The sequence below is a fragment of the Petaurus breviceps genome, unplaced genomic scaffold (assembly GCF_028583685.1).
Source record: "Petaurus breviceps papuanus isolate PSGF00001 unplaced genomic scaffold, PetGlider_PUasm1.0 186, whole genome shotgun sequence".
NCBI classification, from domain to species: Eukaryota; Metazoa; Chordata; class Mammalia; order Diprotodontia; family Petauridae; genus Petaurus; species Petaurus breviceps.
This window is the reverse complement of record NW_027185798.1, coordinates 40,704,860-40,729,000: the sequence shown is the minus strand read 5'-3', so window position 1 is coordinate 40,729,000 and position 24,141 is coordinate 40,704,860. Positions and strand designations below refer to the sequence as shown.

The 24,141-nt window shown below is 41.4% G+C and overlaps 1 protein-coding gene and 1 long non-coding RNA gene across 3 annotated transcripts in view; one reads left to right on the top strand and one right to left on the bottom strand.

The window, feature by feature from the left end:
* Nucleotides 1-24,141, top strand: part of LOC138162161 (uncharacterized) — a 445,118-nt gene that overhangs the window by 108,003 nt on the left and 312,974 nt on the right. The gene's annotated exons all lie outside the window — the stretch shown is intronic.
* Nucleotides 22,913-24,141, bottom strand: part of NGF (nerve growth factor) — an 85,746-nt gene continuing 84,517 nt past the window's right edge. The window contains exon 3 of the mRNA XM_069090273.1: nucleotides 22,913-23,800. Within this exon, the coding sequence (XP_068946374.1) occupies nucleotides 23,072-23,788 (717 nt within the window). The 5' untranslated portion in view covers nucleotides 23,789-23,800 and the 3' untranslated portion in view covers nucleotides 22,913-23,071. The remainder of the gene's footprint in view (nucleotides 23,801-24,141) is intronic.

Sequence of the window (24,141 nt, the reverse complement as noted above, 5' to 3'; positions counted from 1 at the left end):
CCTTCCTTCCTTCCTTCCTTCCTTCCTTCCTTCCTTCCTTCCTTCCTCTTTCTCTGGTTTCTCTTATAACATGACTAACATTGAAATGTATTTTACATGACTGCACATGTATACCCTATATCAGATTGCTTGCTTTCTCAATGAGGGAGTAGAGGAGGGAGGGAGAAAATTTTGAACTCAAAATTTTTTTTAAAAATGAACGTTTAAAATCTTTACATGTAATTAGAAAAAATAAAATATTAAAATAAAATAAAACAGGAAAGATCTCAGAGGAAAGGCACTTTGGGGTGGGGGAAAAAGTTCAGAGGGTTTTTATATTCAGTTTTAAAATATTTTAATATATTTTTATATTAAGTTTTTATATATTCAGTTCAGCTGAACCAATTTAATTTGGAAATTTTAACAAATAAATGAAAACATGATACAACCTAGAAAATAAATGGTAGCTCTTTTTAACTGTTATTACTATCTGTCAACAGGAAAAGCTTGTGATTAGCCAGCCACAATTGTGTGTTTACTTGCATCCACATTGTCCACATAGATTGGCCTCAGAGACCTCCAAAAGCAATTTCTCAATGAACCACATTTCAGTGATATTCAGCTGATGGTAGATTCTGCAAAGGAAAAACCTGTACTTTTTGAGTCTGGTTGACCTGACTTTAGCGTAGGATCTAGAAAGTTGAGTTCAGAAAGTTGAAAACTCAGCAGAGGAAATAACATAGCAAATTAAATGGTTTTGAGCCATAACAAAGAGAGTTTTCCTTGGAAACTGTCTTTGTTTCCTTTAATCAAAAGCAATTCCTCTCAGGCTATAGGAAAATACAAACCAGAGCTTTGGTCAGTTTGAATAGTCTGCTCCCTCAGATGTCAGACAGTCAGTCAACAAACGTTTGTTCAGACTTACTATGTGCCATATAGAGAAAGGCAAAAGAGAGTCGCTACAAGGAACTCACCTTCTGATGGGGAAAACAATGTGTAAACAATCACATACAGGCAGGTGCGTAGGCCCCTTCTCCTGACTTCCAATGTGAGTGTAGGCTATGAGAGGCAGGACCAAAGAATATTAGTTTTGTGGGAAATTGTCTCCTTTGATATAGAACCTAGAGCTAGAAGTGTCCTGAGAAGTCTTGTTGGCTAACATCCCTACTCTCCATTTCACAGATGAAGAAACTGAGGCCTAGGGGTGGCTAGGTGGCATAGTGACTAGAGCACCAGCCCTGGAGTCAGGAGGACCTGAGTTCAAATCCAGTCTCAGACACTTAACACTTACTAGCTGTGTGACCTTGGGCAAGTCACTTAACCCCAACTGCCCAGCCTTCCCCCTCCAAAAAGAAAAAAAAGAAAAAAAACCCAAATCAAGGAAACTTAAGCCCAGAGACAGTAACTTGCCTTAGGTGATACAGGTAAAAAACAGCAAAACATGTGTACCTCAGGCCTTTCTCTCCAAATCCATTGTTCTTTCCATTTTGGCACACTACTATTGGGCTTGTTTGGTAGATCCTTCACCAACTCACCAAGTGTTTTTATAAGGCCAATGTGTATCATCGTTTATTGTTATTAGGCAATGGAAGCTTGATTCGTTCTAACCATCTTGTACTGCCGAGTTGTGAACCTTGGGTGTTATAGAAATATCCAATACACAGAACAGTGTGATCAGTTAACTGAAGTCAGGACACAAGAAAATGACAATTAGCACTGTTGGTTTCTTTTTTTTAATGTAATTTTATTTTTTTAAATTGACAACAATCTATTTTCTATTCCTCCCTCCACTCCCCCATTAAAAAAAGAAAAGAAAAACAAAATCCTTGTAACAATTATGCATAGTCAAGCAAAACAAATTACACCATGTGCCATATCTAAAAATTCTATGTCTCCCTCTGTATCCTGCGTCCCTCACGTCTCTCTGAGGGGATGGGTAGCATTTATCCTCATTGGTCTTCTGGAATCATGGTTGGTCATTTCATTAATCAGAGTCTGTAAGTTTTTCATGGTGTGTCTTGCCAGTGTTGTTGTTATCATATAAACCAACGGTGTTTAACCCATGGCCTACAACACTCTCTAGAGCAGCCTGAAACAGATTAAAATGTAATTGGGAAATATATGACAAAATAAATAAAAATGAAATAGAACATCCATGATATTAATAAATGCTTTTCTAAGTCAACATTTGGTCCAAAAGACAGAAATCTTTTTGTATGCTATAAAGGTTCCTTTTTCTATTTTTTTAAATGGCATTTTCCCCAATTACATAAAAAGATAATTTTTTAACATTCATTAAAAAATTTTGAGGGGGGTGGCTAGGTGGCGCAGTGAATAGAACATCGGCCCTCGAGTCAGGAGGACCTGGGTTTAAATCCAACCTCAGATATTTAACACTTACAAGCTGTGTGAACTTGGGCCAGTCACTTAGCCCCAATTGCCCTGCCTTTCCCCCTCTAAAATTAAAAAAAAATTTTTTTGAGTGCCACGTTCCAAATTTTTCTCTCTCTCCCTTCCCCCTCCCTAAAATGGTAAGCAATTTGATTTAGGTTATATATGTGAATCATGTAAAACATATTTCCACATTAGTCATGTTGTGAAAGAAGAAACAGAGCAAAAGGAAAAACTAACCATGAAAAAATAAAGAAATTGAAAATATGCTTCAGTCTGTATTCAGAGTCCATTAGTTCTTTCTCTGGAGGTGGATAGCATTTTCCATCATGAGTTCTTTGGAGTTGTCTTGGATCATTGTATTGCTGAGGAGAGCTAAGTCATTCAGAGTTGATCAGTGTTGCTGTCTCTATTTTCATTTGAGCTAGACACCACTGGTATAATTTTTTCTCCTGTTCTGCCTCCTTCACTCTGACACACTCAGTTTCCATTATAGCATCTCCCCACCCTTTGCCCTGTAGCTTTCTGCACCAGCCTGGGCCCTGAACAATCCCAAATATTAATTGCACCACTAGCTCTTCACAACTGGGCTAAGGGACAAGAATTAGAGGGATTGTGGAGTCCACAAATTCTTCGAGTATTGAAGAAGCATCTCTCTTACTGCTCCTTCCCCATTCTCCATATACAACGTCCTGTCTCCTGCATCCGTGATTCTGCACAGCATTTCTATTATGTCTGGGATGCTCTCTCTTCTCACTTCTGGCTCTTGGAATCCATACCTCCTTCAAGGTTCTAATCAAATGTGACCCCCTTTGTGTAATTTTTGCAGATCTCTTCCCACCCATTGCCATCCAGATCCATTCCCATCTCTTGTCCCCAGAGATTTTTCATTTATTTTGCATACATCTTTCTTTGTTCTCATCTGTATTTATGTTGTCTTCTCTTTCCTCTACTCCCACCCCAATGTGCACACCAGGTGAATGAATGCTATGCGAGGGCAGAAGAATTATTTTCATTTTTATCTTTATATATCACCCTACAAAGTGCTTGGAACAAGGTGAATGGGTATTTAATGAGACCTAATTGAATGGGCAGCTAAGGGACTCAGTGCATAGCGAGAGGCCTAGAGTCAAGAAGACCCATCTTCATGAATTAAAATCTAGACTCACAGACTTACTAGATGTATGACCTGGACAAGTCATTTACCCTTGTTTGTCTCAGTATCTCATGTATAAAATGAGCTGGAAGGAAGGAAGGAAATGTGAAAACAGTTTCTCCCCTCAGGGAGCTCCCATTCTAAAGGGAGAGACAAAGGGTAAACATTAAAAGTCATCATGGACAACTACATACATATAAGAGACATACAGTGTAAAATGGAGTTAATCTCAGTGAGGAAGGCATTAGCAGCTTTGGGAAGCTGGAAGGGATTCTTGTAGAAGGTAAAATTTGAGCTGAGTTTTCAAGGAAGCCAGGAAAACCAGGAGGCAGATGTAAGGAGGGAAAACATTCCGAGCATGGAGAATCTGTACATGCATTCCCCTCATTCCATGCCAGTACATGTAGGAGTAACAGCAATAAGGCTGGGTCTTGGAGTACTTTGTAGGGAGTAAAGTATAGGAAGACTGGAGAGGTAGGAAGGGGCCTGGTTGTGAAGGACTTTAAAGGTCAAATAGAGCACTTCATGTTTGCCTTTTAGGTAATAGGGAGCTATAGGAGGTTATTGAGTTTAGGTAGTTTAAGAACCTCACTTTGGCAGCTGTCTTGTTATCATTATTGGTTAGAGGAGACTGGTTACCAAATGGTGCAACACTAAGAATTGAGGGAACGTAGCAAGCCTCATCTTGTGAATTACTCAACAGGCAGTGTTTAATGTTTCCTCGCATCACTTGCAAGGTTTGTTTTGGACGTCACCACATCAAGGCTGGGCCAGCTTTATGGCTCATGGGAGGGCAGTGGGCTTTGTAATGTCCCATCACAGGGACAGGCAGCCTGCCACATATGCCCCATGCAACCTCCTTGTACAAGTGTGCCCAGTGAAGACACTGCTATGCATAGGCACCCACCCATCAGACAATCCAGTATGATTCTCACCTCTTCCTACGTTATCTGTGGGTGCACTTGGGAAATATGGGTCCATGTAAGGACAACCTAAGGAAAATATAATCAGGAAGGGCAATCGAGGGCATATCAAAATAATGTTCATGCAGATGAGTTGGGGATTAGGCGAATCACAGCCCAACCTTACTGTAGATAATTGAGAACCGATTCCAGTTCAAAGCCAAGGACCCTCAACTTATTCCATTTCACATTCCTGAAAGGATGAAACTACAGTGGCTTTCTTGATCTTGGTGGGTGTGTTCATCCCTCTTTCTGCGTACACAACCCCTGGGAGAGATGCCATTATCTAATCCCATCCTGGAACACCGGGTTCTTTATCTGTAGGAGACGGTGCTATTAGATTCCCTATGTCCTGGCACCCCAAGCACTCTGCTTGCCAGGGTTTCAAACCTTCTATCCTGGAGACTTGGTAGTTTTGGAAAAGTTACAGAAGGGAAGAGGGAAAGCTGCTTTTCATGACCTCTCTTTGTAGCCCTTGGTGTATTATGGCTATGACTTTAGTTCATTACTGGGGCTACAGGACTCCCCTTATAGATCAGGAAGTCTTCACACTGAATTTTCCTTTGGAATGAATGAATGTCTAAGCCTCAGAAGGGCCACCTTAGTCTTGGCCTAGGGCTTAATGGCTTTAGTCAATAGGATGAATTTGGGAAGACCTTTGGGGGACTGGGTATTCTGCAAAGGGTTTATGATCAAGTCACATGAAATGGTGCTCTCAAATCAATTAAAATTTTTTTTTCTTTTTTGTAGGGGCGCAGGCAGGGCAATTGGGGTTAAGTGACTTGCCCAAGATCACATGGCTAGTAAGTGTTGTGTCTGAGGCCAGATTTGAACTCAGGTCCTCCTGACTCCAGGGTTGATGCTCTATTTACTATGCCACCTAGCCGCCCCTCTCAAATCAATTTTTAAGAGAATTGATGCCTGTTACTAATGATGCTGTGTTTGTTGGCAGAACAGGGTAGGATAGGACCACAGAGGAAGTCACATAGGATGTAAATTAGGTGGTATTGGTGGAAGAAGAGGGCTGTCTGGTCATTTCCTTTTCTAACTAATTGTTCTTGCTATCAGGTGCTATGTGCAGTTGTCTCTAAGCTACTAGAGGATAGCAAGTCCTGTCAGTACCTTCTAAATTTTGCCCCCTGAGACAAAGCTCCAGTTGCTCCACCCTAGTTACAGCTCTGATGACTCTTCATTATTTAAGGGGTCTCAGATCCCTGGAAGAAAAGTATGCAATGTGAAGAGAAGTTTAATTTGGACAATCATAATTCTCTATGAATAAGACACCCTATGAATGTAAATCCTGAGATGTTTTCTTCCTGCCAGCACCTCCCCAGGCTAATAAGTATATGGTTCAAGAGTGTAAAATTATGCTAACATGCACTTAAGAAAAACAATACAATAGGAGAATAAATCATCTGGGGGAAAATACTAGAATGCTTTCAAAAGTGACATTAAAATGTTTCTTTTGATTTATCATAGAATCATAGCTGCTGCTTTGGACTATGTAGGTCACTCCAGGCCACATAAGGGGAGAACAGCTATGTAAAGTTGGTTGTATCTGTTCTCCTGGAAAGTTCCTGTGTTTGTTATTCTTTTAAGCTTTTGCCAACTTATTCAGGCTGAGGACAAGTTATCTGTGTGGGTAATCAAATGAGATAATATATGCAGGGTGCTTCATGAACCTCATTAATTATGATGCTAATAGCTGACATTTACACATCCTTCAAGATTTACAAAATTATTTATATGCTGTGTCTCATTTGATCTCCATAACAACCTTATGAGACAGGTCTTATAGCTGTTATTATTACTTCATGAAATCGCAGGCCTCTGCGTATATTCAGACCCCTCAGTATCCTGCACCTGGTTATATAAGTAGGTAGCGAGACAGAGAGAGACAGATGTGTGGATAGATAATAGATGGATAGATAGATTTGTTGTTGTTCAGTCATGTCCAACTCTTCATGATCCCATTTGGGGTTTTCTTGACAAAGATACTGGCGTCGCTTGCCGTTTCTTCTCCAGCTCAGTTTACAGATGAGAAAACTAAGGCAAATATGGTCAAGGGACTTGCCCAGAGTTATATAGTTAATAAGGGGCTAGATTTGAACTCAGAAAGATGAGTCTTTCTTACTCCAGGCCCAGCACTCTATCCACCACCCCACCTAACTGCCCCTGAACAGCTAGATAGATGTATGCATAGATGGTCAGATGGATAGACAGATAGATAGAAATGATGGATTGACAAACAGATGGATGCATGGATGGGTAGAAGAATAGATAGATAGACCGACAGTATATGGACAGACAGATAAATAGATAGACCAATGGATAGACAGGCAGGTAGATGGAAAGAGAAGGAGGGAGGAAGGAAGGAAAAAAGGAGGTAGGGAGAGAGGAAATGAGAAAGAGAGAGAGAGAGAGAGAGAGAGAGAGAGAGAGAGAGAGAGAGAGAGTCAATATATTGCCTTTTCAGTTAACTGCCATAATCTGAACAATTTTTGTTTTTCCTCTGTGGATAGTTAAACCAATCTGTTTTTCATTACCATGGATCTCAATGAAAAGGTTTGTTGGTGTTTTGATGCTCTGTTCAATCATTTCAATGTTAAACATAATTTCCTTTTCTATAGCATCTCTCCTGTATGTCTACTTTCAAATCCACACAACCACCACCCTAGTTCAGGCCCTCATCCCTTCTGACTTGGAATCCTGCCTCAAGTCTCTTCTCATTTCCAACCATATTCTAGAGGTACCAATGTGACTTTCTCATGATGCAGCTTTGATCTTGTCACCCTGCTACTCAATAACTCCAGGGGTTCTCTGTTGCCTTTAGGATGATATATAAACTGTTTGATATTGAAAGCTCTTCATAAACTGGCCTCTTCCTCACCTCCCAGCGTTCTCACACTTTCCTTGCTTTCTCGCAGCCAGCACTCCAACCATGTTTATCTACCTACACTTCCACACAAATGATGTTGCATCTCCCAGCTCCGTGTTTCGCTTGGGTTGAACACCATGCTTTCCATCTTCATCTCTCCCTCATGTGAGTTCTTACTTAATCTTCTTATCAGACATGTTAGAGAACTGTTGCCCATAGGGTTAGCATTTTACAAATGAGGAAGTTGAGTCTCAGGGAAGTTATGTGCCTTGCTCCAAGTTATATAGCTAAGAGACCAAGTTTAAACATGAATGAAGGTCTGATTCTACCTGCTTACCAGGGTATGTATCCATGAACCCTGGAAAAGAGGAAGAGGTAGGGAAGACATAGCATGGTGACTATCTTCAAATTTTTAAATGGCCTTTAAAGAAGAGGGAGTAGAATTTTTCTGTGTGCTTTTAGAAAACCAAACTAAGGATTAGTAAAAGCTCTGGAGGGGAAGATTTGGGTTCAATATAAGGAAAAACTATTTTGCAGTTAGAATTTTAGAATCTCAGAATTGGAATGATTCTCAGAGGCCATTGATTCCCATCAATAACTGAACAAAAAATCCGTTCCATTTCATATCTGATAGCTTATTGATGGGAAACCAGCTATCCTTTGAAACAATCCATGCCACTAATGCATAAGTATAATTGTTAGGAAGATTTTTCTTGCATAAAGCCTAAATCTCCCTTCTGTTCTGCCCTTTGGCAACTTTTGAGAAAATATCCATTAAAGGAAATAAATAGGTAGAAAAACTCTATGAAGAACTTAATTCAAGTCATTGCCAACATTTATTAAGGACCTACTGAGTGTCATGCAGTGTGCTAAGCCCTGAAGATACAAAGGAAAGCAAAAAAAAATTATTCCTGTGCCCAAGGAACTCACAGGCTAATAGGGAAGAAAACATGTAAACAACTATGCACAAAACAAACTAGATATAGAATAAATAAGAAATAATTAACAGAAGGAAGACCTTAGAATTAAGAAGGATTGGGAAAGCCTCCCTTGCTCCTTCTCCTGCTTTTCAATTCCCTTTTGTGTGTTGTCTTTCTGTTTTAGAATGTAAGCTCCCAGAGGGCAGGGACTGGCTTTCTTTTTGCTTGTATTTTCATCCCTAGGACTTAGTATAGTGCCTAGGTCATTTTCGTTGTTGTTGTTGAGTCATTTCAGTTGTGTGAGACTCTGTGATTCCATTTGGGATTTTCTTGGCAAAGATAATGGAGTGGCTTGCCATTTCCTTCTTCAGTTCATTTTACAGATGAAGAAACTGAGGAAAACAGGGTTAAATGACTTGCTTAGGGTTACACATAAATGCTTGATACCTTTATAAGAACTTCTTCATTATTCTCCCAGCCTCTAGTGTCTTCCATTCCCAACCCATTTTTCACATAACTATCAAAATAATTTTGGTAAATTACATGTCTAACCATGTCTCTTACTTTTATAAGAATTTTCGGTAGTTCCATTTGGCCCATAGAATCAAACACAAACTCCTTAACTTGGCATTTAAAGTCCTTCACAGTCTGGCTTCTGTCTATCTTTCTAGATTTATTTCACATTATTTCCTCCACTCACTTAATGTTCTGCTCAAATTATCCTATTTGCTACTTTCCAACTCAGTATTTCATTTCTCTTCCCCTTGCCTTTGCACGGGCTGTCCCACATAATTGGAATATACTCCCTCCCCTATTCTGCCTCAGGAAGGAAGGGAAAAAGGATTTATTAAGTGCTTACAACCTTTCTGGCACTCTGTGTGTGTGTGTATGAGTACTTGTATGTAGTTTATAAATATTATTTTATTTTATCTTCAGACAACCCAGAGATATAGGTGATATTATATTCCCCATTTTGCAGTTGAGGGAAACTGAGACCGATAGAGATTAAATGACTCTCCCACAGTCACATTGCTAGTAAGCTTCTGAGACTGGTTTTGAACTCAGGTCTTTTTGGCTCCAAATCAGTACTCTGGGCACTATGGTGTAGACTGGCTACCTCTCAGAATGCTTAGTTTCCCTTCAAGGTTCATGTGTGCAGTTTCTCTTGGGAGGTCTTTTCTGAACCACCATTACTTAATGCTCTCCTTTTTCAAATAATTTAAATGTTGTGTACCTTCAATAGAATGTAAGCTTCCTGAAGGCAAGAACTGTTTCCTGTTTATTTTCACATCCTTAGTGTTTTATACATAGCAGGTGTTTCAAAATACATGCTGAATTGACGATTATCTCACTGACTTTGGAAAATGGAATCTTTATTAGTGTAGATCGACCTTACCTCCTTAAATCTTGTCTCCTTTTTTGCCTCTGCCATTTTTTATGTCCTTGCTGTCTTTCTCTCTTGGTGTGTCTGCCTTTTCCAGGTTCCTGTCTTGGTTCTTCTGCTCTGTAGCCCATTAAATGTAGGCTTAGTTCATGCCTCTCCATGCTTTTTCCTTCCTATCCCCGTTTATCTACTTTCAGACACCAAGGTAATGGAAGATGAAGAGAATTAAAGATTTGAATCAAAGAGGACAAGAGCATTATCAATCAAAAGATAGGGTTAATATTTTGATTCCTTTCTATTTGATTCAATTAAATTCAGCAAAATATCTACTAAGCCCCTCCTATTATGTGCAAGGTATTTTAGTAGGTGTTGGGGTTACAAATATAAAAATGAAACTGTCCCTGATCTTAAGGGAGTTAGGGATCATTTTCTTCCTTCTACCCTTAGCTCTTGACCTTAAGGAACTTAGACTCTACTGGGTAAGGATGGGGGTAAGTGTAAAGATGGCAATGAAATTTATGAACTCTGGGCGAATGGGTAAGACCTATAGGTGTGTGTGTGGAAGGGTCTCTAATCGACTCTCCTGCACTTATCATCATGATGCTAAATGGAGTTGGACAACCTGGTGTGTTTGAATCCTTGTTCTTGCCACTTAGGAGCAGTAGAATCTTGAGCAAGGGCTCAGCCTCAGTTTTCCCCATCTGTAAAATGAGGATGGTAATAATTATAATAGCCAACTCTTAAGTCCTTTTACAGGACCAAATGTTCGATAATAGCTGTATAATGTTGGCCAAGTCATTTAACTTCCTTGGGTCTTGGCATGCTCATTTTCAAAATGAATGGGTTGGTCTAGATGACCTCTGAGGTCCCTTTCCTCTTTAGACATGCAATTTAGATATACCTTTGAAATAAATTAATGCATGGAAAGTGATTTATATATTGCAAGTGCCATGTAAATAGAAGCTGGGCTGCAAGGTGGTACAGTGGATAGAATGCAGGCATGGAGTCAGGAAGACTCATCTTCCTGACTTCAAATCTGGCCTCAGATACTTATTATCTGGGTGACCCTGGGCAAGTCACTTAAACTTGTTTATCTCAGTTTCCTCAGCTATAAAATGATCTGGAGAAGGAAAGACAAAACCACTCCAGTATCTTTGCCAAGAAAACCCCAAAATAGGGTCATGGAGAGTCACACACGACTGAAAAAATGACCAAACAGCAACAATAAATAGAAGCTATTGTTGTTATTATTGTTTTAAAGAATAATGCTGTTTTTGCCACTCTTCTAAACTTGAAACAAACACTTGTATTGGTTAAGAGAAAGCAGAATTCTGATGTTTACCATCCTGAATTGGGACAGGAGGTCCAGCTCAAGTCCCAGATGGCCTCCATATGCTAACAGTCTGATTCTTCTCAGTTCATTGTGTATTCAGGATGTAGATTTGAAGAGCCCTATAGGCTTCCTCCCCATCCCCCTTGTGCTTCTACTTTCTCCATTCAGGATGTGTGTATTCTGTATTAATTGTATTTTTATTGCTTTTATTTGGACAAAGCTTCATTCAATCCACAAACCATTGGAGATGACTTTCTCTTTTTGACTCACCAAATACGCACAAACCACAGGCCAATAAGGCGGTGATTAAAGGTCTTTATAGAATAAATCTCTCATTGACTAGAGCTTCGCTTTCTGTTACCACAAGTCATCAAAGCCCTTTGATGTGTGTTAGGCCCTCTTGCTCACAGACCTCAGCTTTATCATCACTTAACTGGGCTATGAATCTTAATACCAGTGTGAATGTTAAGTTTAGAAAAGGTCATGTCCAACAGGAGATACCTAGGGAAGTCAAGTTGGAGTTCAGATTGGAAAATCAGAGGAAAAAAGGGTGTGTGGGGGGAAACTTAAATGAAAGGTGAGTCCAGAAGAAAGGAAAAGAAAATCAGCAGAGACTGGGAAATCTTTCCCAGATGGAAACCTTGATCTATGTTGAGTTCCTGGACCAATATCTGTAGTTGAGGTCATTCCTACCTCAAAAGGCAGCAATGGATAGAAGGATAGAATGCATCTGACTTAGGGGTAGACGCACAGACACTTTGGCCTCGGTGCTTATCCAGTGCTGAATTATGGGGCAAGGTCCCAAAAGCTCAAACTGCCCAGTGATGAGTGTTTTCCAGAAATAAATGTGCATGCCCAACTCAGGGCTGAGTTTATGGGGCACCAGATTTCTGGGGGTAAATGCAAGCAATTCACTCCATTATCTGTATATTTGGCCTTACACAGACAAAGACAAAAAGAGTTGCTTTGGGCAACTATTCATTGAAAGGGGAGCTAGCTGTCCATCAGTTCTGATATTAGGTGGTTTGAGTTCTTAGCAACAGTTTTCTAGCAAAGTTTCCCCTGGAGCAATGGTAAGTCTCATTTTTCATGGTTTTCATAATCTTCTTCCCAAAATAGACCAATATTTTTTGTTTAATGGATGAAAGAGAGATGGTAATTATGACAACGACTCTTATAGCCCCAGAGCTGAGCCAGCTAAAGAGCAAAGGAATGGAGATGGATTTTTTTTCTTTTAAAGCCACATTCTTCAAATATGACAAACTGTAAATAAACCCTATAGTGCCTGCCGAGCCCAAGTGGAGTGGTGGAAACACCACATATGGGCACTGGAGAACTCCAGTTTGGGTTTCTCAAAATGTTTCAGAACGCTCCTGACATGGCCTGGCTGTTGGAAGCCATCTGCTTAAAAAGGAATGAAGACAAGCTCTTGGCGTTTGGTGAAGGCTGCCAGTTTTACGCACTTAATTTCGAAATCTCTCATTCGCCACTGCAGCAACTGCCCATTTTCGGATCAAGGATAAGTGCTTAGGAAGAGATTCTTGGGTCTTGGATAAGCTGGCCCAGTTAGAGTAAATATTAGTTGCTTAATCATTTTCAGTAAAAGCTGGATTCTTTGTGAGGCCTTTTTGAGGTTTTCTTGGCAAAGATACTGGAGTGGTTTTCCATTTTTCTTCTCTATCTAATTTTACAGATGAAGAAACTGAGGCAAGCAGGGTTAAGTGACTTGTTCAGAGTCAGACAGCTAGTAAGTGTCTGATTCCAGATTTGAACTCAGGTTTTCCTGACTCCAAGTTCTGCACTCTATTCACTATACTGCCTAGCTGCCCCAAATTTTATTGGACCAAACTTAAGGACCGTGGCAATGCAGAAGGAAGTCAGGGCTTTGAAGGGTCTTTCTCGGCCCCCTTCTCATTCAGAAGTGGAAATGAATCTGTTTTCTCTAGTGAGCACATACTGTATTTCCTCCATAGAATGTAAATACCATGAGGACAGGGACGGTTTTCCATTTTGTCTTTGTATCTCCAGAATCTTGTAAACAACAGGGGATTGTTGGAAGAAATTCCTGTTGAGTTGGAAAGGACTTGCCCAAGTTCACATGGAGAGTGAAAGACCCTGGACAGGGTCTATGAGTTCTCCAGATATTGTTTAGCTCACATCCAAGCCACACATCCTCATCCCTACTAGCAGAACAGACTTTGGTCAGCTAACATCTGTTCCTAGAAACCCAGCTCACTTCCATAGCTCAGATGGATCAAAATGGAAGGAACTGCTTATTTCAATAGATTCCACCTCTCCCATTGGAGGGTTTCCTGATGACATTTTACCATTTCCTCCAGAGGACAGAGAATCACATCAGGCGGGAGCCTAGTCTGAGGCCCAAATAACCAAGACAAGTGTCTGGGTATCTCCTATCTAATACAATTTTATAACAAAGTAAGTTGAGAAATGTTAATTGCTAAAGTTTTTTTTTTTTGGGGGGGGGAGTAACATTGTTATTTACTTACTGATTTAAGACTTACAAAGTGTTTACTTCATGACCCCCCTGAAGGGGGTACTGTGAGGTTCAACACTGATTTGGCGGGCTGAATTCTGCTATGACCATTAGGGCATGTCTCAATACTTTATGGTAACAATGATTGCCATTTGCGTATCATTTTAAGGTTGGCAAAGCATTTGCATACTTTATCTCATTTCATCCTCATGACCTGTGAAATAGGTGTTGGGTGTTGCTCCCATTTTACAGATTTAAAAAAAATGTAAACATAGACTTGTCTAAGGTCATATAGATTTAGAAAGTGTATAAGGCAAGATTTGAACCCAGATCTGCCTCCTCAACGTGAGTATTCCTTAATACATGCTTGTTTCCTTCCTAACTCAGAGGACAAATCACTTAAACTTATTTTGGCCTCAGTTTCTCCATTTGTAAAATGAAGGAGTTGGACTAGTTGGCTCGGGGTTTCTCCTAACTCTAGACCTATGAAACAATAATCCTAAATTGAACACTATTCACTGTATCAGGCTGCTACTGTCTGGAATTGTTGTCGATCTTTATATATTTTGTTTCCCTAGCTAGATTGTAAGGTCTTTAGGTGTAGGGAATAGCTTATATTTGTCTCTCTTCTCCTCCACCTCCTATCTAGCAATCAATCACCAGACATTAAAAACCACCTATTGTGTGCAGATCAGTTAGTTAATAAGCATTTATTAAGCTCCTTCTATGTGCCAGATACTGTGCTAAGCTCTGAGAGTACAAAAAGAAACAAAAGACCATCTCTGCCCTCAAGGAGCTCATAGTCTAATGGGGGAGACAAAAAAGAAACAAATACTTACAAACAAGGTATGGACAGGAACAATAGAAAATAACAGTGGGAAGGCAGTAGAATTAAGAGGGGTTGGAAAAGGCTTCCTATAGCAGATGGGATTTTATTTGGGTCTTGAAGGAAACCTTCAAGGAAATCTAGTAAGCAGAGATGAGGAGGGAGAACATTCTAGGAATGGTGCACAGTCAGAGAAAATGCCCAGAGTCAAGAGATAAAGCGTCTTATTCAATGAATAGCCAGAAAGTCAGTTGTCATTGGGCTGAAGAACATGTGGTAGGGAATAAGGTGTAAAAAGAATGGAAAGGTAGTCCAGGGCTAGGTCATGAAGGACTTTGCATGCTAGAGCACTTTGTATTTGATCTTGGAGGGCAATTGGGAGCCAACAGAATTCAAAGTGTGTGTGTGTGTGTGTGTGTGTGTGTGTGTGTGTGTGTGTGTGTGTGTGTGTGCGCACGAGCGCATGAGCGCATGCATCAGTTGTGGTAATGGAGAGGTACAGGAGTGGGAAAGGGGTCAGACATGGTCAAAATCACTGGCAACTGGATGGAAGATGAATTGGAATGGGGAGAGACTTGGGGCCAGCACAACCACTAGTAGGCTATTTTTATAGTACAGACATTAGGTGATAAGGGCTCGTAGCAGGGTGCATAACTATAATTTTCTGAGCTATTTAAGAAAAAAAAAATCCACACACAATTATTGTCTCCTCCCATTAATGTGGATAATTTAGAATTAGTTGTTAAATATAATTATTACTCATTTTGGATCTAATACTAGCCAACAGATCTTCCTCTCCCTGACAACCTATATAAACACCCAAAGCAGACAACTGTTCAAGATGGTGGTGATAGTTGACATAAAGGAGGGACAGTGTATCAGAGGGAAGAAGGGGACATATTTGAGAGATGCTGCATTAGTGAAAGAATACTGTTTGTACATGATAAACCATTCAGGGATGATGCAGAGGGTGCTGGCTCATGCTATCTGAGTGACATCAGACTAATCCCTCTTTGGACCTCATTTTCCCCATCAATAAAATGAGAGGATTTCACCGCATGGTCTTTAAGATTCTTCGCAACTCTAAATTCCTCCAAAAGTAGTATATTATCTCTCTTTGGCAGATGAGGAAACTGAAGTCCAGAGACAAAAAATGTCGTGTCCCATGGTCACCCAGCCGGTATGTATGAGAGCCACAATTCTCAGCCAGGTCCCAAGATACCAGGTTCAACCCTCTTTCCACCAAGTCACGCTCCCTGTCAGGATGGAAAGTCTGCAGCATGGCTGAGCACTTGAAAAAATATAATTAGTGTCTCCAGGCTCTGGAGAATACGCTTTTGCCTTCAGTAATCTCCTGGCAAGAGTTAACTCTAAGGTGTAGTTGAAAGAATGTGGAGAGAGCTGGATCCAGCAGGAGGGGCCGCCCGGCTGGACTCTCGTATTGCAATCAGAAGACAGCCCAAGTCCGAGTTCCAGACCCCTTTGAGGAGGTGCCAGGGCTCACACATGTTTCCAATTGTCAAATGTGATCTCGAGACAGTGTACAAGTTGCACTTTCATTCTGTCAAAGTGAGAAGAATGGCGAGGTCCAGATGAAGGGAGAGGAACCGCTATTCTGGAGGCTGTGCCCAGCAGGAACCGCCAATGCCAGCCAAGAACAGGAGTCCAGCCCCAGAGCTTCACCTCTGGAGAGCTGGTCACAGAGAAAGCATGCCCTTCTCCCTTGAGCTTCCTCTCAGATGGGCTTTCTTTTCCAGCCCTTTGGGGAACAGAGAGAATGGAGCTGATGTGTTTGGAGGAATCTGTTCCTCAAGTGCATTTGTTGGTCTTTTGGGTAGCATCCTTAAGTATTTAGCCTGGAAATACCATCATCTTTTTTTTTTTTCCTTTTGGAGGGCAATTGGGGTTAAGTAATTTGCCCAAGGTTGTACAGCTAGTTTTTTTTAAATTTTGTGTGGGTGTTAAGTGTCTCAGGCCAGAACCTAGCGTGGGTCCGCCTGACTCTGGGGTCGACGCTTTACTCACTGTGCCACCTCGCCACCCCAATACCATACATCTTAATTCAGTAAAGGGTGACCTGCAGTTTAAAACTGAAGAGAGATCTTAACCCTGATTGTTAGTGGTATTCATGAAGTTTTGAACAGAAATGTTTCCAAGTTAAGCTGAGCTAAGACATAGGGATGCTTTTCATCCATCCAGGTTATTAGAGATGCCATCTAGTATATTGAAAAGAGCATGAGCTCTAGAGTCAGAGGACCTGGGTTTGAATCTATTTCCTCATACTTAGGGTTCATGTGACCTTAGGGAAGTCACTTGTAGTCAGAGGACCCAGGTTCTACTCCTACCTCAGATATTTAGCTCTGTAACCCTGGCCAAGTTACTTAATCTCTCTCAAACTCAGTTTCCTCAGCTTCAAGATGAGAGGCCTGAATTAGATGGCCATTGAGGTCCTCTCTCACGACAGATCTATGTTCCAACAAATAGCCTTGTTAGTATACTCTCTACTGACACATTAATAATAACAGTTACCATTTATACAGCTCTGAGGTTTGCAAAGAACTTGTCAAATCTTGTCTCATTTGAGCCTAACCATAACACAGTGATGTAGGTGTTATTCTCATTTTATAGATGAGGATATTGAGTCTGAAAGAAAGGAATGATTTGCTAAAGATCAATCACAACTATTAAGTGTCCGAGAAGGGATCTGAACTGAGATTTCCCTGACTTGAATTCTTCCAATCTATCCACTGTGTCACTGTTTCCCATGATGAGGAGGGTCTAGAGACTGAGGTTGGAAATGGACTCTTAGGGGCAGCTAGGTGGGGAAGTGAATAGAGCACTGGCCCTGGAGTCAGGAGGACCTGAGTTCAAATGTGGCCTCAGACACAAAAGTAGCTGTGTGACCTTGGGCAAGTCATTTAACCCCAATCACCCTACCTTTCCCCCTCCAAAAAGCAAAAAAAGAAAAAAAGAGGAAATAGGCTCTTCCCTCTCTTCTTTCATTTCTCTTTCATTCTCAGTGCATTAACAAATATGGCAGATGATATTAACAACATATTTCTATCATGCTTTTCCTACAAGTCTCTTTCAATTTAAATACTATTAGCATTGTCATTGTTATTAGAGATAAGTGATATAAAACTTCAAGGTTTGTAAAGTACTTTCTGTACATTATCTCCTTTGAGCCTTTCAACAACACTGTGAGGCTGGTGTGAAAAGGAAACTGAGGATCACAGAGAGAAAGGGACTTACCCAGAATCACAGTAAATGTCTGAGGTGACATTTGAACCCAGATCTTCCTGACTCCGAGTTTATCAGTCTCTCTGTGTTGCCTTTTTAAGTAGTGTTATTTCCAATTAGCAAATGAGGAAACTGAGGTTCAAAAACCCCAAAGGAGATACCTATGACTACTTTCTAGCTGTGTAACCCTGAGCAAGTCACTTAACCTTGTTTGTCTCAGTCCATCAACAGTAAAACACGTTGGAGAAGGAAATGGCAAGCCACTCCAGTATCTGTGCCAAGAAACCCCCAGATGGGTCACAAAGGAGTCAGGCAGGGACTGAAATGACTGAACAGCAACAACCTGGTCCTAATAAATGTCAGAACTGGGACTTGAAGCCAGGGGTTTTGACCCCAAATAAAGAACTCTTTTGTAGTCCACCACAGCTGTACTGATTGCCTTTTGTATGTAATAATTATAGGATCCCGAGAAGGGCCCTTTGAGGTCATAAAGGCCAACCCCTGTCATTTGACAGGAGTGAAAAACTAAGTCCCAAAGATGTCAACTGACTTGCCCAAAGCTCTGAGAGAGGCTCTGTGGCAAACCTAGCAAAATATAAGAATAGTGTGTATTCTCAAGATTGAATATATTGGTTCACCTGTCTCTTGGCTTGAGGGTTGGGGGGAGGGTGGGGAATGAAGGCAAGTCCTGCCTGATGAGGAAAATTGGCTGACGTGAGAGGTATGTCCATTTTGTTCCTGAACATTTGTCAAGGGAAAGAGAATTAACCTAAGAGTTGTTCCCATGAACCCAGGTGAACTTTAGGAAGTTGAGGGCTTGTTAGAAACAGACAGGAGTGTATTGGGGCAAAACAAATTCCTCGTGTTGGACACGTGGAAACTCTCAGAGCCAGTGGTTTATAAATCTGCCAAGTGGCCAGGGAGTAAACACATCAGGGAAGAAACATGGGGCAGCTCCCCTGCAGCTGATGCACGCAAACCGAAAACAGACCCTTCACAGCCATCTGCCTTATGAGAGCCATGTGACTGGATTCAAGAAACATGCTTGAGGTGCTGAGTAAGATGGGGCACCTCCACAAAGGCTTATGGGAACAGCCCAAGCTTCTCCTCCCCTGGGGATGGAGCCCTGGTCTTGGAGTCAGGAAGACATTCTTCTTCATCATTGACTAATGACCTTATGTTTAAGCAGGGTTAATTAGCTGTTTGGTCCCTGCTGAAAAATCTGTATTCACATTATAGGTCTTCTGCTTTTAGGGGAAGCAGATTTCATCTGGGTCTGGTCCTCTAGCAGAGGAGAGGTCAGAAGGACAAGTATGGGATATTAGCCAGAGTCAGGCAGCATATTCCTCTCATCCCTGGGAACCAGGAGTTTTGCCTGAAGCTGAGAAAGGTAAAGGGTTGTATCATTTGGGAGGATGAGAAGGGGTCTGCACACATTTATTTGGGCCTTGTGGGGGATGTTCTCAAGGGAAGATGGAAGAAGAGGAAGAGAGGGACGGGCCTTAAATTTTCAGAGTTTTTGGAGAAACTAGACAGAAAAGGCCTAATGGATATGGTATTGGAAAAATTCCTTTGGCTGTGAAACTGCTGTTCTTCTACACAGAATGATATGAAGTTTTGGGATATTTTTCTAACGTGAGTTGGAGCCTGCATATTGCTGGACTCTGTGTTCCTGGAGGCAGCCTGGGGTAGGTCTATAAACCAGAGCTCCCTCCAGTGTGTGGGAGCAAGAGACAAGGCATCTGAAAGCACCAGGCCAGCAATTGTTCTTGGAACCTTCCAAGTGGGGGTACAGCTAAACTAATATCCTCTGTGTTGTGTGAAAACATTTGCTCCTACACTGGGACTCCACATATCAGCTCAGGGCAAATTTTGCATTTGAGAATAATGGGGGAGTGGGGAAAGTCAGGGACCAGATGTTGCTGGGATCCTCTCACACCTGGTGATGCTGAAATTATAGTCACAGATGAAACCCTGGTGCTAATAGCCTCTTCCCTATAATCAATTTCTAGGGAAGACAGTGGGCTCAGGTAAATTCACTCTAGGTATTTCTGCAATTGCCTAGTTTAATTTTTTTAAACACCTTTGGAAACTTTTTTTCCCCAAAAGTCCTAATTGTCTTGTATGCAAGATATATCTTTCCAGGGCAGTATGTGGTGGTGTGACAACTTGTAAGGGAAATCTGTCCCAGGCAGGAGCTTCCTCAGTGGGATTTCTCCTGGGGCCCCTTTAACCTTCTCTAGGATTTGTTAGGGCATGTCAATGCTGCACAGGAAAGAGGCCCCAGTAGCTAAAGCTGGGAAGGTCAGATCCCTTGATTCTGAGAATCCCAGTTGCTTTTTACAAGCAGTAAGAGAAGAGGCAGTGAGATCTTGGAGGATGGAGCTCTCTTTCTTCCCCTCCATGGTCCCTATCTCAAATAGTATCTTAGCACAGAATGTTCTTGGGCTTCTTTCACATAAATCTTTATTCCAGTTGTAGTAGCTTTGATAGAAAAAAACAGGGCACATTTCATCATGTCTCTCAGGCCAAGCTCCCTGATTCTCATCTTCCCAGTTTAGTCATGGGGCTAGGGAAGGAGAAAGTTACAGAAAACATTAACAACTCAATGCATATTTTTCTTGGGAAGACTTTGGCCAATTTTCATGGGGAGAAAAAAAATTGGGAAAGAAATTTCACCTGAGGGGGGAAAAATGAAAGAATCAAATTGTTAAATGTCAGTCAGTTCTGGGATTGTAAAAGTGGCTTTAGAGTAGGTGCAGGAGACATGGAAGGCACCTAGGGAGAGCACGGCCTATGGGGAAAGATCCTGGCTAACCAGCTCTCAATCATACCATAGGTTGATCCTCTTGGAGTCATGGACATAAACTCTCTCAGCTGATTATAGACCTAAATCTGGAAAAGGACCTCAGAGATCTTCTGGTCCAACTCCCCCATTTTACAGATGAGGAAACTGAGATCCAAGGAGGTTTAAATGGCTTTCTTAGGGTCATACAGCTAGTATCTCAGATAGGATTCAAACTTGGGTCTTTATTCCAAGCCCAGCATTTTCAATTTCCCTACGATGTTCACTCTGTTGCTACAGGCACTGTAGCTTAATGGGAAGCACCCCAGACAAAGACTCAGGAGCCCTGAATTTTTGTCCTGACTCTTATCTCTCCTGTTTTATTTACTTTTTAAAATGAAAAGAGAACAAAATCATCTTAAGAAAACTGTGCCTCACTTTGTACATTAAAAAAAATAATTTGAAATGGCTTTCCCCTCACTAAGCAAGGGAGTCATAGTTGTGTTACTCAGGACAAAAAGTTATTTAGGTTTTCTAATCCTTGGTTTTCTCATTTGGAAAATGGGAATAGAAATACCTGCCTCTGTTACCTCATTGAATTGTGGAAAGAACAAAAGAGACGTAATGATGGAACAATGGCCAGTGCTGGATTTGGAGTTCCAATTCTTCTCAGACACTAGCTGTATAACCCTGGGTATGTCACTTTCACATTTATATGCCTCAGACAGCTCTACAGGACTTATCTCCTAAGTCACTGATGGATTGGATATCCATGAAAGGAGTTAAGTTTATGAAACTGCAGATCTTTTCTGGGTCTATAAAATGAGATCATGAATATAATGCTCGTCTGTTCTGTGTTACATATGTACAGGATTAGTTTGATCCGAAAAAAATGAGAAGGGGATAAAATCTTTGAATTTATTAGGGGAACAAAAGAGCAGGATAGCCCCCCATGCTGTCTGGGAAGAGGCTTCCTCTTTTTTCCCTTTTCCTTTTATTTCCTCTTCTCAGGGTCTGCTCTCCTGCTTCTTTACAGAAGCAGAACCTGCTGCCATCTTTGGAAACTTATGGTGTCTGTTGAACAGGAGAACGCAGCTCAAGAATCTTTTCATTATATGCCCATAAATTGATTTTCTCCAAAATACTTGTGTTATTACTGTTGGAAGGACAATCTTTTGTTGGCAAGTGGTCATAAGGACTTGGAGAGGGGTGAATCTTCATAGGTGGGAAGACTTTTTAAGGTTAAAAAGTTTTTGTTGGACCTGAAATAATAAGCCACTAGAAGGACAAGCTGAGAACCAAGGCAACGTTATAAAAATGAAGGCAACTTTAGCAGAACACCAGATCAACTGAGATAGTTTTTGTCTGGCACTTTGCAAACCTGAAAACCCTATACATAAAAGCTTTATTATTATTATTATCTAATGTGACAGATCTAATCTGATGGAGGGTGGTTTACATATTTGGGCAGCTTTTCAGCAAAAAGTGAATTCTGCTTTCTTTTATACTCTCTCCTCTTTCCTTTCTTCTCTTTGTCTCCCATCAGTTGTCATCTAAATTTCTCTCTAAGTAGGGTTGTACATTCTTTGAAAGTGGAAAAAGGGTTGGATTTAGAACTAGAAAATATAGGTTTATGGCAGCTAGGTGACGCAGTGAATAGAGCACTGGCCGTGGAGTCAGGAGGACCTGAGTTCAAATCCGACTTTAGGCACTTGACACACTTACTAGCCATGTGACCTCAGGCAAGTTACTTAACCCCAATTGTCCTCCCAAAAAAAAAAAGAAAAATGTGAGTTTAAATCCTACATCTCTCATTTATTAAGGTGTGAGTGTGCATGTGTGTGTGTGTGTGTGTGTGTGTGTATGTGTGTGTGAACTTAGGAAATTCATTTAACTTACCTGGACCTCGGTTTCCTTGTCTGCAAAATGGGGGAGTTAGCCTAGATCAGAGGAGTTGAATACTCCCCAACTGCAGCCCAAACCAGATTAAAATGTAATTGGGAAATAATTAACAAAATAAATATACAATAGAACACAGATGACGTTAAGATGTTGTTTTCTAAGTCAATAAGCTGCCAACAAGGATTCTCGTATATAGTTTAGTGGGTCCTATTTCAATTAGAGTTTGATATCAGTGGCCCAGTTGATCTCCAAGGTCCTCTTTCACTTCTAAATCTCTGATTCTCAGGGACAGAAACCTCTCTTTTTCATGACCTATGACTGACTCCATAGTACCTAGGAGAGTGCCTTCTTCCTATATGCTACATAGACATGCAGGCACACTACAGTAAAGTCACAGTTATCCATATGCTGGCTTTTTACATGAAATCACATGAGAGAACAAAGATTTCTCTTCTTAATTAAAATTTTCTTAGGCTGATATCTACAATTATTTTGTATTCCCTGTAACAGCTAATGGGGGAAGAAGGGATTATAGTGAATTCTTTAGGAAGTGTGAATTAAGGATTAGAAAACAGAAAATTAGAAATTGCTATCATTGATAACCCACCTCAGGAAAACTGAGTTGGCTGTAGTAAGGTGACTGAAGTGATTGATGCATAGGATGTTTCCAAAAAGTTTAATAAATAATGATTTTTCTTTAATTGTATAAACTATAAATACACCATGCAATCCTTATAATTTAAAATAATTTACAGGCTGAGGTAGGGAGGGGCCTAGGAGAGAGTTGGAGGGCAGGGGACCAAGGGCTCGCTCCAGCCGTGTCAGCGTCTCCCAGTCTTCCTGCTGAGCACACACACACAGGCAGTGTCGATCCGGATGAAGCGCCAAGCTGCCTGCTTGTCCTCCATGGTCAGGGCCTTGACGAAGGTGTGCGTGGTGGTACAGTAGGAGTTCCAGTGCTTGGAGTCAATGCCTCGACACCCACTGGAGACGGGTTTGGGGTCCCTGCACTTTGTCTCAAAAAAATACTGTTTGAAGACGTTGTTGTTGATGTTGACCTCCCCGAGCACCGTCACCTCCTTGCCCTTGATGTCAGTCGCAGTGTTCTTGTCCCCAACCCACACGCTGACACTGTCGCACACTGAGAACTCACCCTGGTGGAAGACAGGGTGGGCTGACCGCTTGCCCCGGTGAGTCCGGTTGAGGGGGGCAGAATCATCGGCAAAGTCCACGCCCTGAGCATCCACAATGACAGGTGGGGGCTGAGTGCTAAACAGCACCCGGGGCGAACGCAGCCGCCTCTTTTTAAAAATCTTGGGGTCCACAGTGATATTAAGAGTCTGCCTGGATGCCCTGCTATCTACTGTCCCAGCTGGGGTGCTGTGGATTGTGTGCTGAGCTGTGTCAGGATCGTGTAGGGGCTTAGTCCGGTGGAGTTGAGGGATGGAGTGCCCTGCTGTACCATTGTCTTCTGTCTGGGGTGTTGCCTGTATGCCGATCAAAAAAGCTGTGATCAGAGTGTAGAACAACATGGACATCACTCTGTGCGCCTGGAAGGGAACAAAGACAGGATGTTACTCGGGGGCTGGAATGCAAGCAAAGGAGTACTTAGTGCCTTGTTTCAGTTGTTTAAGTATTTAGCACCTTGTCTGAGCTCCACCTTGTGATTTGAAGGTGGGAGGAACTTGTTGCCATAACAGGAAGGAGAACCACCATTAAAAAGCAGCACAAGCTGGGACTGAGCAGAGCTGAGAAGGAGAACACTTCTCAGTGTCCGGCACTTGTGGTGTTTGTCTGTTCTGTCTGTGTTGATTTGTGTTTATGATACTTTGTCAGACAGAAGCCTTCTGTCTGTTGTTTGTGTTACTTTGTCAACTAGAAGGACTCTATC